Source organism: Marmota monax, unplaced genomic scaffold (assembly GCF_021218885.2).
Source record: "Marmota monax isolate L192 unplaced genomic scaffold, Marmota_monax_Labrador192_F-V1.1 WCK01_AAM20220418_F8-fsc00050, whole genome shotgun sequence".
Lineage (NCBI taxonomy): Eukaryota > Metazoa > Chordata > Mammalia > Rodentia > Sciuridae > Marmota > Marmota monax.
The window spans coordinates 9,902,620-9,917,536 of NW_026694552.1; the positions used below are offsets into that span (position 1 = coordinate 9,902,620).

Consider the following 14,917-nt stretch of genomic DNA (forward strand, 5'->3'; position numbering starts at 1 on the left):
AATGTTTTTTGAATACCTATTCTATGCCAGGCATTTTTCGAGGCAGCTGGTATATACAACCAGCGAACAAAACAAAGATTACTGCTCTCATTGGGAGGAAACAGATTCATTGATTGTTCCAGGAGTAAAATTGTTGGTGTCATCATACCTTTAATGATGGAGAGGAGGGAGGATGTCAGAGTGGCTTTGTAATATAGAAGCCAGTCAGAAGATAATTAAAATTATGTATGCTTCAGATAATGGGCACAATTTTCCCTTGGGTAGTTGATATTAGGGATTAGCATCATTTTTTCCCAGCCCTTGTATTCCCTTTTTAAAATTCTAATTAGTTATACATGATAGTAGAATGCATTTTGACACATCATACATAAATTAATTAACATTATTTTTGCTTTGTTTTTGTGGTGCTGTGGAACACAGGGCCTTGTGCGTGTGAGGCAAGCACTCTACCAACTGAGCTATATCCCCAACCCAAAAGAGAAATTTTCATCTTCCTAACTGCTTTATTCAGGGCAGTGTTCCCAGATGCTTTTGATGAGTATTTTTATTCAAAATATTAAATCAGCTTTGATTTTTTTGTTAGTTTAATAAAAAAGGGAAAGCACTGATTCATGAATACATCCTGATGTTTTACTCATGATGAAAAGGAAACTATACAAGTCTTCTATTATAAAATTATAGAAGTCTTTTTATATTAATTTCAGGAAAATCCCACACATGAAAGCACTAAGAATCAATAATTGGTTGTGTTTTCATTTTAGGTAAATAATTTTTTCCTCCAAACCTAGGGTGGGTGGTGGTATATTTGTTCTAATTTAGGATATAAATACATGATATAAATACATTTCAGAGGTAATAGTTTTATATTGTTCATATCCTTATTGCCAGCATGCATGGTGATTGTATATTGCTTAATTATATATTATCAATAGTAAGTTACCTGTAAAAATGTTTTATCATAATCTTCATGCATGGTCTAGCTTACCTTTTTGTCTGGCAGTTATTACTTTTGGTATCATTTATTCTGTTTTTATATATTGTTTCATTTTATAACACCACAGTCCTAAGAAGTATTATGAACCTATGTCAACACATTATTCATAATGATACAGTTCTGAACTATTTCAGTTGACTTGAGAGAAAATATTTGTTGAATTCATATTGACATTTTATACTACTCTTTTTATTATGATAATAATCTTAGTATGTATACCTATAATATTAAAGTACATTAAGACTCACATTTACAGTTTAAGGATTGTTGTATTCTTGGAAGTTAGTCATCAAGTGGGCAGCAGATGAATTATGGAATTTTCTCCCATTACCTAATATTTTTCTTCTTTTGTTTTAGCACGCTTCCGGGGCTGTTACAGTCAATGGACTTATCAACACTGAAATATTATCCTCCTGGCCAGCCAGAAAAATTTTCTGCATTTTTGGATAAAGTTGTTGGATTAAAAAATAAACATTAAACTTTCATCACTTTAAAAACATAAAAACACCCATAAATCCAACCTGTTGATGTGATTAAGTCAAATTAAATACATAAAACATTTATAGAATAATATAAACTAATAAACTTCCTACATTTATAGAATATATAGGAAATTTTGTGGTGTGAACATTGCATTTGGGTTCAAATCCTAATTGCAATTAAGATTTCCCTACTCTTCATTATATAGTGAGAATTCACAGGTTTTTGTCTTAAAATCTCAAATGCATTTGGTATTGTGGGGAAAAAAATGAATGAAATTTGGAAACTGACAAAAACCATAAATATAGTTTGGTGTTCCTTTGAGTAAAAACTGAAACAGTAACAAGTCACTTTTTTTTGCATGACAATCAGCATCTTTTTTTTTAAGCTTTTTTTTTTTATTATTTTATTGGACAATCAGCATCTTTAGCTTCATAATCTAAGGAAACAAAAACATTCTGGGTTGTGCTCTGTGGAATAAAAAGCTTGATAATTGCCTTAAAAAGATGATTAAGTTACTTAGCATGTTTGGAGAGATTACTTTTATTCTGATGAATAGAGTAAAAGGAATATATTCACTTTATTTTCCTCTAACATATAATGTGATAAAATATCTTGCTCAATGTCAAAATTTTAAAGGATTGAGAATAATAAATCAAAAAGAACTTATGTTAGTAGGATTTATGTTAATTTTTAAGGCTACCCTCTACAGTGGTAACTAAACATTTACTATAGTATAGAAATGAACAGTGTATGTCGTTATAAAATTAGTCTTGCAAGTGAATAGTGAATGATCTTATTGTATAATGGCTTAAATATATGGTTTTAAAATTCATATTAGAACTTGAGATAGGTACATTGTGAAATTCTTTCTGATTAGAGAAAGTAGTCTCAGTCTTTTAAGATACATTAGATCATCCCTAAGTTCCAATAATTCTCTGATAGAAAGTTTATCCATGAAAACAGAACATTTAATATACAGACCTTGTTATATTACTATGCCAAAATGTTCAAAGTTCCAAGCATTTTACTTGGGATGCATTAATAATGTTTTTTGTAGATTTATTTTTCTGATTATTTTTCTTTGGCTAATAATAAAATAAATTCTTGCTAATGGTAGAAAAGGTGGTTGCTGAGAAGTACTCTGGGTAGCAGGAGGAAGCCAGCTTCAATTAAAATTTTGCTGAGAATAATCTAAAAAGTGAGTAATCCACATGTACATAGTTGAGAATTCACAGCACCATAATACTTGTATATTAATGTATGTTATAGAAAAGGTCTTATTCAAATACAGGAAGAGACTTAGTGTTTTCTGGGCCCTCTTAAAGTTTTTCTTGTTCAAGGAAAAAGTTGTTGGCATAAGGCTATATTGGTCACTCAGTCTTATAGTTGTTTTATGGCATGAAGTACTAACCTTAGAGAATCAGGAATGAAAGTGTTTACTCATACATCAGACAACCAAACATTGGTTCCCTAAATCTCTTCTACTTCCCTGCAATAATGAACAACCTAGATTTCATTATTTCATTCAATAGAGGCATATGTCAGTGGTGTCCATTGTGTATAGTAATGTCTCTGACTACACTGTTGTGGAATTATATGTTGTGGGGTTTTAAATCAAATATACTTTCGAATCCTAATTTTGTAGTGATCCTCAAGATGACCCAGTTCATTCCCATGGCTTGTCAGATGAGGCAAGAGGTCAGAGATTAGTTTGCCTAGTAGCAGTTCCAAGACCCTGTTCTATTCATTTTCTACTATACCATAATATGTTGTAAACTTTTTGTTTATAGTTCTTTGCTCATTATTTAGTTAACTTTCATCCCCTTTGAGGAAGGTTTATTTCCAGAAGTTCTTTATTTGATAAGGAATCTCACACTTAACCGTGTTTTCCAACTGAAACTTAGCAGCCTGTGATTCCTGATTTTTTTGGAATCTACTAAAAGGATCTATGTAGGATTGATACTAGATTGAATTAAAACTTTAAGGCAGTTGGAGACGAAGAAAATTTAGGTAACAGTGCACACCATTAACTACAAATGAGGAAAGAGGCTAAGATTTTTTTTGGAGGGGGGGAAATCTATTTGATATTTTTCTCAAAGTTTGATATCACTACATGATAGGTTCGGGTTCTTAAGAGTCAGTCAAAAAGTAGAATGCAGTTAATTTAGCAGGTGTTTACATTCCAGGGATAAGGAAACAAAAGAGTTGATTGGGAAATTCATACCATGAATAGGTTCAGAGGTGAAAGCTAATAGAAAGTTTATGGTGTTGGAGAAGGTGAAGTGATATAATGTTTTGAGATGACCTTGAGAATTACGAATTTTACATAAAGACATAGTTTGGAGGAAAGAGAGCTGAAAGGTTCCCAATGAACCTGATGGTAGAGTACTGTAAGATTTAAAGTAATCACTATCTGAAAGTACTATCAGGAGTTTTGACTTGAGACCCTTCAGAGCTCTACTATGTATGCTTTAAAGGTAAATCATACAGATACAAAGGATAATATAAAAAGATTGAGACTAAAGTCAGGAATGATACAGTAATGTAGGTATTTTTTTGCCTTTTATTATGATGTAAACACTAAATCCCATTGATTTCATAATGTTAATTTGCAGAGATGACTGAATCTGCATAGAGTTTGAAAGATGAGGTGAGTGGACAGATTATATGGAATTTTTTGGAAAGATTTGGAATAGGTGATTATGATAGCTGTGTGGTGATCAATTTTTGCTCTAAAAGTTGTATCATATTTGAATGAAGATAACAGTTAACACTTGCTGAGTACTTCGTACATATCAGGCACTATTCAGAACACTTAACATACTCATTTAATTTTTTTAGTAACACTATGAAATAGTTGATATTGCCCCATTTTGCAGATGAGGAAATTGAACTTGGGAGTTTTATGCCATCTATATGTCTTAGAGGTGAAAGGAGGTCTGGAAATTGTAATTGAAGCACTGAATTCTGGTATATTTCCTTGATTTGTGAGGACAAATGAAGACAATATTTGTGATAGAATATTTGAATTCAGTTGACTCTTCCCTGATATTCAGATTGTGTGTTGGCTACAGATACATGTATAACCTATTTGAGTTTTTATATTGCTACTTTATAGCACACTGATGGCTATTTATAGATATTTTTCCTAGTTTATATGATTGCAAGTTATTTAAAATATTTTTTCCTTAAATGTTTGTATTTTCAGGTTCTTTTTTTTTTTTTTTGGATCCTCTTTGCTTTGTAGTTTTTTTCTTGCTATTTTCATAACTCCTAGAGCCTCTCCTTCTATTGAGTCTTGTATGTGTATCTCCTAACTCTGATTAGAGTTGCTGAATGATTTCCAGTTTCCTGTTTGTTAATTCTGAAAGCACTTCAAACATGATGTGTTCCAAACTAAAGTCATATTTCTCTTTTCATATTACCTGAGGTCCTTATCTTCATTACTAGTATTTAGTCAGTCCTCCAGTCTTTAACTCATACCTCCACCCCTTTATAGGTAATTGATCAGATTTTTTTTTACTTCCTAAATATCTCAAGCTCATTTATTTGTATATTCAGTCTTGTAATACAAATACATGTTGAGAATCTACTTCTGTATCAGCAGGATTCAAGACATGATTCTTGCTCTGGAGGAGCTTTTAATAGTCTAGTTGGGGAAGAACTATGTCTTATACATTCTTGAGTCCTCTTCCTGATATGGACTAGGCTCCATTAATGTTGAATGTACTTCTGTATTTAGTACTTTTTTCTGATATCAAGTAGGATTTGATATTGGTTCTAGGGAACAGTCATCTTACATTTATTTCCTATTGACTCTAAGTGTCTAGTTTTTCTCTTGTTCCAAAGATGTGTCCATCACACTGTACGGTGAAGTTCACAGGGCCAAATATTTATAGGAACAGCATCCCAAATATCATTAATGATCCTTTGAAATATTCTGATGGAATTTGTCAAATAATGGTGCTTGTTGAGGATTTGTGGCAAAACATGATATTTAAAAATCAGGTATATGAAAAGTAGTAGCTATAGTATTTTCCAGTAAAAGATTATGTGGAGAAAAATTAGAATACCACCAAATTATTGTTAATTTTTAGATTGGTAATTCCCTACATGAATATTCTAGAATAATATTTCTATTGTTCTTTTAATTCTTAGAATTTTGTAGGTGGGCAAGAAAAAATAGATAAGTAGGAATGCGAAATGTATGCTTTTCAACATTGATGTATATATTTAATATATATTTAAAAAAAATATATATATATATATTATTTTTTTGGTACTGGGTATTGAACTTGGGGGCACTCAATTACTAAGCCACACCCCTAGCCCTATTTTGTATTGTATTTAGAGACAGGGTTTCACTGAGTTGCTTAGCATTTGCCATTGCTGAAGCTGGGCTTTGAACTCATGATCCTCCTTCTGAGCCACTGGGATTACAGATGTGCATCACCATGCTCAGCTGATGTCAATATTTGAAAAACGTTTTGAAGGACTTTATATGCCATTATGTATAGATAGTAGACTGTCTTTATGGGTCTTTCATGTCTAGAATTTTATTTTCATAAATTTTGCTAAAATTGTTTTGGTTTACACACACATAGCTTTGGACATGATTTTGTTCTTGGCTGCTGCAGTTTTATTCTTTGAGGCAATGGTTTTTAAGCTTTATTTGGTGGTGGAACACTTTAAAGTATAACTATTGCTTCTCTGTGTACTTACACATGTATACAACTTTGTCGTGACTTTCAGGAAAATCGTAGTCACCAGGTTACAAATCTCTAGACTGAAGCCAACTTTGATATTTGTGATATTATTCCTTAGGCATTGTTGATAGTGTTTTGGTGGTAGCTATTGTACTCCTTTATAATTAAACCCTTCCAATTAAATACATCCAAGTTTAGTAATTTCCAGTTTCTATAATGTAACACAAGCCATAAATTTCTAAAGTTTAAAACGTACCCAAGTGGCACATTTTCAAACTAGTCTTGACTATTAATTCACTGTCTATATCCCATAATGTCTTGTGTAGCACTGTTTCTGATTGTAAGAAGGATTGAATGGAATATATTTTATTCATAGTAATTATTTTAGGATAAATATTAGGCTCTTTAGAGTAGGTGACCAGTGAAGCATTGTATTATTTACTGTCAAGTGTCCATCTATAAATACTTGCTTTTTAAACTCTATCACTGTTGGAGTAATGTCTGTGAGAAGGTATGCATTCCTTCTTTTTCATTGTTCATTCCTACTTTTATACAGGATAACATACTGGTTATTTTCTACTGCCAGTGTGAAGTAGGTGGCTAATATATTCTCCAAATTTGTAAGCAAAAACCATTCTTAGATCCTGTGTCTTAAGTAATTTTCTATATGACAGTTTAACTTCCCTAATAGGTGATTTCTAAGACATCTATCATGTGGCATGTTTGAAAGTTAAAATAGTTTTCTCTTGTTTTTTTGTTTTGTTTTGTTTTAAGAATTAGTACTAGGCTTAGTGATATTTCCTAATAATGCAAAGTAAATAATCCTAAATGATACAGAAAGCAGGGTCTTCATTGTAATCCATTTTAAAATTTATATTCAGTCTCTAATTGGGGTTATAGTTAGAAAATTTAAGTTTATCTAGGAATGAGTCTTTCCAAGTGCTTCAAAGAAAATGTTCTGATCTGTATTCCTCCTTGCCCTAAAACCCCTGTCTGTAGACTGATCTTACATCAAACAAAAACCAACCCTCAGTGTTTCAGTGTCAGATATATATGAAACGTATTATTTTCTGTTTTTTTTTTCAAATCTATATTTGATGCTTCAGGCGAAATGGGGAAGAGAAGGAAATGAAAGCAACTGGTCTGGGTAATATTCGTTCTGTTTTGCATTTCTGAACTGGGATCACAGTGCTGGGAAATCCATTCTTATTTTTGTCATTATTTTCTCCCTAAAACTTGAGAAAGGTGTTTGTTGAACAGGGATGTGAAGCTGTGTTTTGGTGTTCCCTTTCTTTAAATCCTGCTTTACTGTTTGAAAATCCACCATGAAAAGTGGCAGGCTCTAGTTCAAGGGTGCTGATTCTTTGTTTATTTGTTTTATATCAGGGATTGAACCCAGGGTATTCTACCACTGAGTTACATCCCTAGTCCTTTTTTTTTTAATAATTGTAGATGGTCAACATGCCCTTAATTTATTTATTAATGTGGTGCTGAGGATCAAACCTAGTGCCTCATACATGCTAGGCAAGTGCTCTGCCACTGGGCTACAGCCCCAGCCCCATCCCTATCCCTAGTCCTTTTTTAAGACAGGGTCTAGCAAAGTTGCTGAGGCTGGCCTTAGAACTGCCCCAGCATCCTACACGCTGGGATCACAGGCATGTGCCACCATGCCAGACTTTAAGGGTGTTGTTAAAAAATGTTTTAAGGAGCCGGGGTTGTGGCCAGGTGGTAGAGTGCTTGGCTAGCATGTGTGAGGCACTGGGTTCAATTCTCAGCACCGAATATAAATAAACAAATAAAGGTCCATCAGTGCTTAAAATTTTTTTTCACAATGTTTTAAAAAATGTTTACTGTTGCCATTTCAGTAATGAACAGTAAGAGGTTCTACAGGGTTGTTTTCCTCAATTGGCCCCATGTTTTTGGGTACTAAAATAATTGAAATAAATTTTTAGGACTAAATTTTTAAATTGCCTTTTCATTAGGATATGTTACAACTATAACTTGTACATCACAGATAATATGTGGTTTAAAAAATGATTGTAGGTACATACCTCAGTTGAGACATGGAATGTTAGAATTAAAACCGTAAGTATTCAAAGAGTTTTCTCATTTGATCCTTAAAAAAGGAAATAAACAGTTCTAGAGAAATTAAAGCATATGTCATGTTTTCTAGCTAACTTGTATAAATCATAGTAATACAATTAAAGAACCCCATTAGTATGATAGGTCAGATATGTTAATTTTCTCTAATAATTTAGTGAATTGCTTTATTTGTCAGCAGCTAAGAGCAATTAATAATTAATTAGACACTTAGTTGCTAATGGATGAATTTGCAGTTTCTTTTGTAATTATGCCATAACCCTAGATTTAGATCACAGAAAATGTCTAAAGCAACATTTCTCAAACTTCGAAATTTGCATTTTGAATGTCAAAGATAAGATTATGGTGTGCAATATTTATTGAAATTTTGTCTTTGAAATTTTATTTTTAGGAGCAATGATTAGTGAATTGTGGGACATATCAGTTCTAGAGCAGTAGTTCTCAAAGTGCATTCCCTAGACCAGCAACATCAGCATCCCCTAGAAACTTGTTAGGAATGCAAATTCTTGGGATCTATTGCAGATCTGCTGAAATCATAACCTGTGGAAAAGAGGCAGCATGTTTTAACTAGTCCTTCACTTGAGAACTACTGTTCTAGAGGTGTATGGGATTGAAGTAGTTTGCCGTGGAAAATAGTCAGTTGGGATTTCAAGTGCAATGGATATTTCAAAGGATAATATTAAATACCCTGAAAATTACTTTCTATTATATATACAAGATGAAATGTAACATTTTCCCACAGGTCTTTTAAAAATAAAATCCTATTGTACTAAGTTGGAAAATGTAACCTGTCCATAACCACTCTGAGCCCTTGTTCACATTTTGTTTTCTGCTTTGGTGTGTGTTTCTTTGTAATAATTGATGCAAACATCAGAACATTATAGTTTTAGTTCGAGTACTATTATTGTTTGGATGCAAATATTGAACAAATCTTGTAATTATTCAAAGCCTGCTTATCTGTAAAATAAGTATTATGGTTGATTATGCTATTCTATTCTTTACTAACAATAAAATGTTTAAATTTAATTTTTAAATTAAGGTAATGCATGTAAATAGTTTATTAACTAGTTCTATAAGGCTTATAATAGAAACAGCAGTCTTATATCCCAATTTTGCCATCTCTGAATCCTGCTTCTTTTAAGTGATCATATTTTTATAAATAGTATATTGAAATTGGTTTTGGTTTTTATTTTTTAAATTTGAATATCATTTATAGGCTTCCAACATAGAAAAGGAGACTTGAAAAATTGATATTCTTAATGGACAAATCATAATTGTATACATTTATGTATATAATTCTGCATTATGGTGTTTTGATACATGCAAACATGTATCAATGATTAAATTAATATTTCAATAGTTTTACATATAATTTTTATGGTGAGACATTTAAGATTTACTCAGTTATATTGAAATATACAGTGTATTATTAATGACTAACACTCTGCTATACAATAGATCTGAAAACAAATCTCCTATCTACCTATAACTTTGTACCCTTTTATCAGCTACCCTTTTCCCACAAACCCCCACCTCTCCTAGCCTCTGGTAACCATTGTTTTACTTTCTACTTATTGAGTCTGACTTTTTTAGATTCCATATATAAATCATGCAGTATTGGTCTTTCTATATCTGGTTTATACATCATAGCATAATGTCTTCCAGGTTCACCCATGTTATCACAAATGACAGGATTTCCTTTTTTAAGACTGAGTAGTATTCCATTGTTTATATAGCATTTTCTTTATTCATTTATCTAATTGTGGACATTAAGATTGAATTCATATCTTGATTACTGTGAATAGTGCTTCAATAAATATGGAAATCCAGATAATCCTTTCACCGATTTTCTTTTCTTTGTGTATATATCTATATATATAGATATATATGTGTATGTATATATGTGTATATAGATAGATAGATAGATAGATATTTATATATAGATAGATGTAGACAGAAATGGGATTTCTGGATTATATGGTGGTAATTTTTTTTAAATATTTATTTTTTAGTTGTAGTTGGACACAAAACCTTTATTTATTTTTATGTGGTGCTGAGGATTGAACCCAGGGCCTTGCATGTGCTGGGCGAGCGCTCTACCACTGAGCCACAATCCCAGCCCCTAGTGGTAGTTTTTTTGGTTTTTGTTTGTTTTTTGTACTGGGGATTGAACTCAGGGACACTTAGCCACTAAGCCACATCTCTAGCCCTTTTTTTAAAATTTTGAGGCAGGGCTCTCTAAGTTGCTGAGGCTGGCTTTGAACTTGAGATTCTCCTGTCTCACACTTGATATTCTCCTGCCTCAGACTCCCAATCATTCATCTCTCTTTTTTAAAATTCTTTTAGTTGTTGGTGGATATGATAACTTTTTTGTTTATTTTTATGCAGTGCTGAGATTGAATCCAGTGTCTCACACTAGGCAAGAGCTCTACCACTGAGCCACAACTCTGGCCCCTCATTCATCTTTTCAATAAAAGTCATTCTAACCATGTGAAGTGGTACTTCATTGTGGCATCACTCTTTAAATTTATATTTTTCTTATGATTAATGATGGTGAGCATCTTTTATGTACCTGTTTACAATTTGTATGCCTTCATTTGAGAAATTTCTGTTAAGGTCACTTGCTCATTTATTTGTTTTCTTGATAGTATTTTATTTCCTTATGTACTTTAGATATTAACCTGTAATCAGATTTATGGTTCAAGATATTTTCTTCTTTTCTGTGGGTTGTCTCTTCATTTTGTTTATTGCTTCCTTTGCTTTGCAGATACCTTTTTAGTGTGATGCCATACCTTTCTGTTTCTGCCTTTGTCTGTGCTTTGGGGTCATTAAAAAATGTTGCCCAGACCAATGTCATGGAGCTCTTCCCATGTTTCCTTCTAGTAGATTTATAGTTTCAAGTTTTATATTTAAATCTTTAATCCACTTGGAGTTGATTTTTGTAGGTGGTATGAGATAAGTATCTCTTTTTATTCTAATGCATCTAGATAGACAATTTTCTTAATAACCATTTATTGAAGAGAATATCCTTTTCCCTTTGTGTGTTCTTTGAACCTCTGTAGAAATCAGTTTAATGTAAATGTTTGGATTCATTTTTAGGCTTTGTCCCTAGTTTCATTGGTCAGTTATCAGTTTTATGCCACTAGCATCTTGTTTTGAGTATAATCACTTTATAATATGTATTGAAAGCAGGAAGATATTGCCAGATTTGTTCTTTTTGTTCAAGATTGTTTTAGCTGTTTATGATCTTTTGTAGTTCTATAAAAATTTAAGGATTGTCTTCTACAAACATAATAGAGTTTATTCCATGATTATTCTAATCTGTAGTTCCACCAACAATGTCTAAGTGTACCTTTCCCCCCATGTCCTTGCCAGCATTTATTGTGCTTTGTGTGTGTGTTTGTGTGTGTGTGTATGTGTGTATAGTTGTAGGTGGACACAATACCTTTATTTTGTTTATTTTTATGTGGTGCTATGGATCGAACCCAGTGCCTCACACATGCTAAGCAAGTGCTCTACCATTTAGCTATAACCCCAGCCCCTATTCTTTGTATTTTTGGTTGATTGCCATTCTAGCCAGAGATGAAATCTCAATGTAGTTTTGAGTTGCATTTCCCAGATTTCTAAGGATGTTAAAATTTTTAACATATTTGATGGCCATTTGTATTTCTTTTGAGAAATGTCTGTTTAGTTCATTTGCCCATTTGTTGATGGAGTTATAATTTTTTGGTGTTTTTTATGTATTCTGGATATTAATCCCCTGTTGGAAGAATAGCTTGCAAAGATTTTCTCCCCTTTCTTAGATGAACTCTTTTCATATCTTTAATTGTCTCCTTTGCTGTGCAGAAGCTTTTTAATTGATACCATCTCACTTATTGATTCTTGGTTTTATTTCTGGAACTTTAGGATTCTTATTTTAAAAATTTGTACCTGTACCAATATGTTGGATTATTGACCATATGTTTTCTTTTATTGGTTGGAGTTTCTCTGGTCTAAATCTTAGGCCCTTGATCTACTTTGAGTTGGTTTTTGTGCAGGGTGAGAGACAAGGATCTAGTTTCATTATTTAAAAAAAAAATTAGAATCTAAGTAGCTGAGGGTCTTCCTAAATTGTGGAGGCAGGCCTTCAACTTGAGATCCTCCTGCCTCAGCTTCCCAAGTGGCTAAAGTTATAGGCAGGGGCACCATATGGATATTTAGTTTCCCCAGCACCATTTGTTAAAAAGGTATCTTCTCCAACATGTTTTTGCACTATTGTCAAGGATTGAATAAATGTATATATGTGGATTTGTCTAAGTGTCTTCTATTCTAGTGGCCTTTGTGTCTTTTTTTATATATAATTTTTAGTTGTTGATGGACCTTTATTTTATTTATTTATATGTGGTGCTGAGAATTTAACCCAGTACCTCACACATGCTAGGCAAGCACTGTACCACTGAGCCACAACCCCAGTTCTTTGTGTCTGTTTTTATTCAAGAACCATGCTATTTTTGTTACTGTAGCTCTATAGTATAATTTGAAATTGGGTAATGTGATGCCTTCATCGTTCCTCTTATTGCTTGGTGTTGCTTTCCCTATTCTGCATCTTTTAGGACTTTTTAGGACTCTGGTCTAGTTCTTTGAAGACTCTCTGGTAACTTGATGGTGATCACATTGAATCTGTAGATCACTTTTGGTACTATGACTATTTTGATATTATTCTGCCTATTCAAGGGCGTGGGAGGTGTTTCCATCCTTTAGGGTCTTCTTCAATTTTGTTTTTCAGTGTTTTATAATTTTTACTGTAGAGGTGTTTCACCTCCTTAGCTTTAATCTCAAGTATTTTTATTGAGGGTATTGTGAATAGAATTGCTTTCCTGATTTATTTGTCAGTGAATTTATTATTAGAGTATAGAAAATATTGATTTATGAATGTTGATATTGTATCTTGCTACTTTGCTGAATTTATCAGCTCTGGAAAACTTCTGGTGGAAGTTTTTTGGATCTTTTGAGATAGTATGCCATTAGCAAACAGATAATTTAACTTCTTGACCTATTTGTGTCCATTTGATTTCCTTCTTGTCTGATTGCTCTAGCTAGAGTTTCAAGAACTATATTGAATAGGAGTGGTAAGAATGTTCATCCTTGTCTGGTTCCTGATTTTAGAGGAAATGCTTTCAGTGTTTCCTCCATTCATTATGATTTTGGCTTTGTGTTTGTCCTAAATAGATGGTCTTGATGATGTGAGGTAAGGTTCTTTTTTTAAATGTTTTTTTAAGGTGTTGATAGACCTTTATTTTGTTCATTTATTTATATGCAGTGCTGAGAATAGAACCCAGTGCCTCAAACATGCCAGGCAAGCACTCTGCCACTGAGCCACAACTCCAGCCCCAAGTAAGGTTCTTTTATCACTAGTTTCTTCAGTGTTTTTAATGTGAATTGGTGTTGGATTTTGTTGGAAGGTTTTTTCCTCATTAAGTTGATCACATGAACTTTCTTTGGGATGAATTTCATATATTAATTTGCATACATTGAACCAGGCATAAATCTCTGTGATGAAACCACCTTGATCATCGTACACAATATTTAAACATGTTTTTGAATGTAGCTTACTAACATGAAGGATTTTTGTGTATATGCTCATCAGGGATATTGGTCTCTAGTTTTCTTTCCTTGCTATTTCTTTATCTGGTTTTGATATCAGGATGATGCTGGCTTCACAGAATGGATTTACAAGTTTTCCTCCCTATATCATGGAATAATTTGAGGAGGATTGACATTTGTTCTTTAGAGGTTTTGTAGAACTCTGACTCTATCTGGTCCTGGGCTTTTCTTTGTTGGAAAGGTTTTTTTCTTTTTATTACTGCTTCAGTCTTGAGCTGATATTGGTCTGTTTAGGTTTTTCTTTATCTTCTTTGTTTAATTTGGGTAGGTCATATGTGCCTAGAAATTTATTAATATCTTCGTATTTTTCAGTTTATTTACATTCACGTTTTCGGAATCGTCCCTAATGATCCTCGGGATTTCAGAAATGTCTCTGGAAGCATCTTGTTTTTAATCTCTAATTTTGTTGATTGTGTCTCTCTTTTTTGTTCAGTTTGGCTAAAGGGTGTATCAATCTTGTTTACGTTTTCAGAGAACCAACTCTTTGTTGCATTGATCTTTTCTATTTTTATTCTCTATTTCATTAATCTCAGCTCTGATTTTAATTATTTCCCATCTTCTAATGGTTTCGGGATTAGAAGATGTTCCTGCTTTGCTGAGGCCTTGGGATGTAGCGTTAGATTGTTTATTTGGGAACTGTGTGTGTGTGTTCATACTGGGAGTTGAACCTAGGGGAATTAACCACTGAGATAGATCTTTGGTCCTTTTTATTTTTTGTTTTTTTGAGACAGGGTCTCACTAAGTTGCTAGGGTTGGCTTTGAACTTGTGATCCTGATGCCTCAGCCTCCTGAGCTGCTGGGATTATAGGCATGCACCACCATGCCTGGCCATTTTTTTTTGTTTTTGTTTTTTAATGTGAGCTCTTAATGAAGTGCCTGTTTCTCTTAGAATGACTTTCATAGTATCACAGAGATTTTGGTTTGTTGTATCACTATTCTTGTTTGATTTTAGGAATTTTTTTCTCTTTTCATTTCTTCTGTGATGTATTCC

The 14,917-nt window shown here is 32.8% G+C and overlaps 1 protein-coding gene across 12 annotated transcripts in view; it reads left to right on the forward strand.

The window, feature by feature from the left end:
• Alg13 (ALG13 UDP-N-acetylglucosaminyltransferase subunit) overlaps window positions 1–14,917 on the forward strand; it is a 78,207-nt gene that overhangs the window by 5,405 nt on the left and 57,885 nt on the right. Inside the window, exon 4 of one of the 12 annotated variants that reach the window (XM_046420789.2) lies at window positions 1,352–4,896. The exons of 9 other annotated variants lie outside the window; for them this stretch is intronic. In XM_046420789.2, coding sequence (XP_046276745.1) covers window positions 1,352–1,472 — 121 coding nt within the window. In that variant the 3' untranslated portion in view covers window positions 1,473–4,896. Of the gene's footprint in view, window positions 1–704; window positions 1,312–1,351; window positions 4,897–14,917 lie in introns of those variants that run through there. 2 more of the 12 variants (XM_058571658.1, XM_058571655.1) reach the window with 2 other exon arrangements.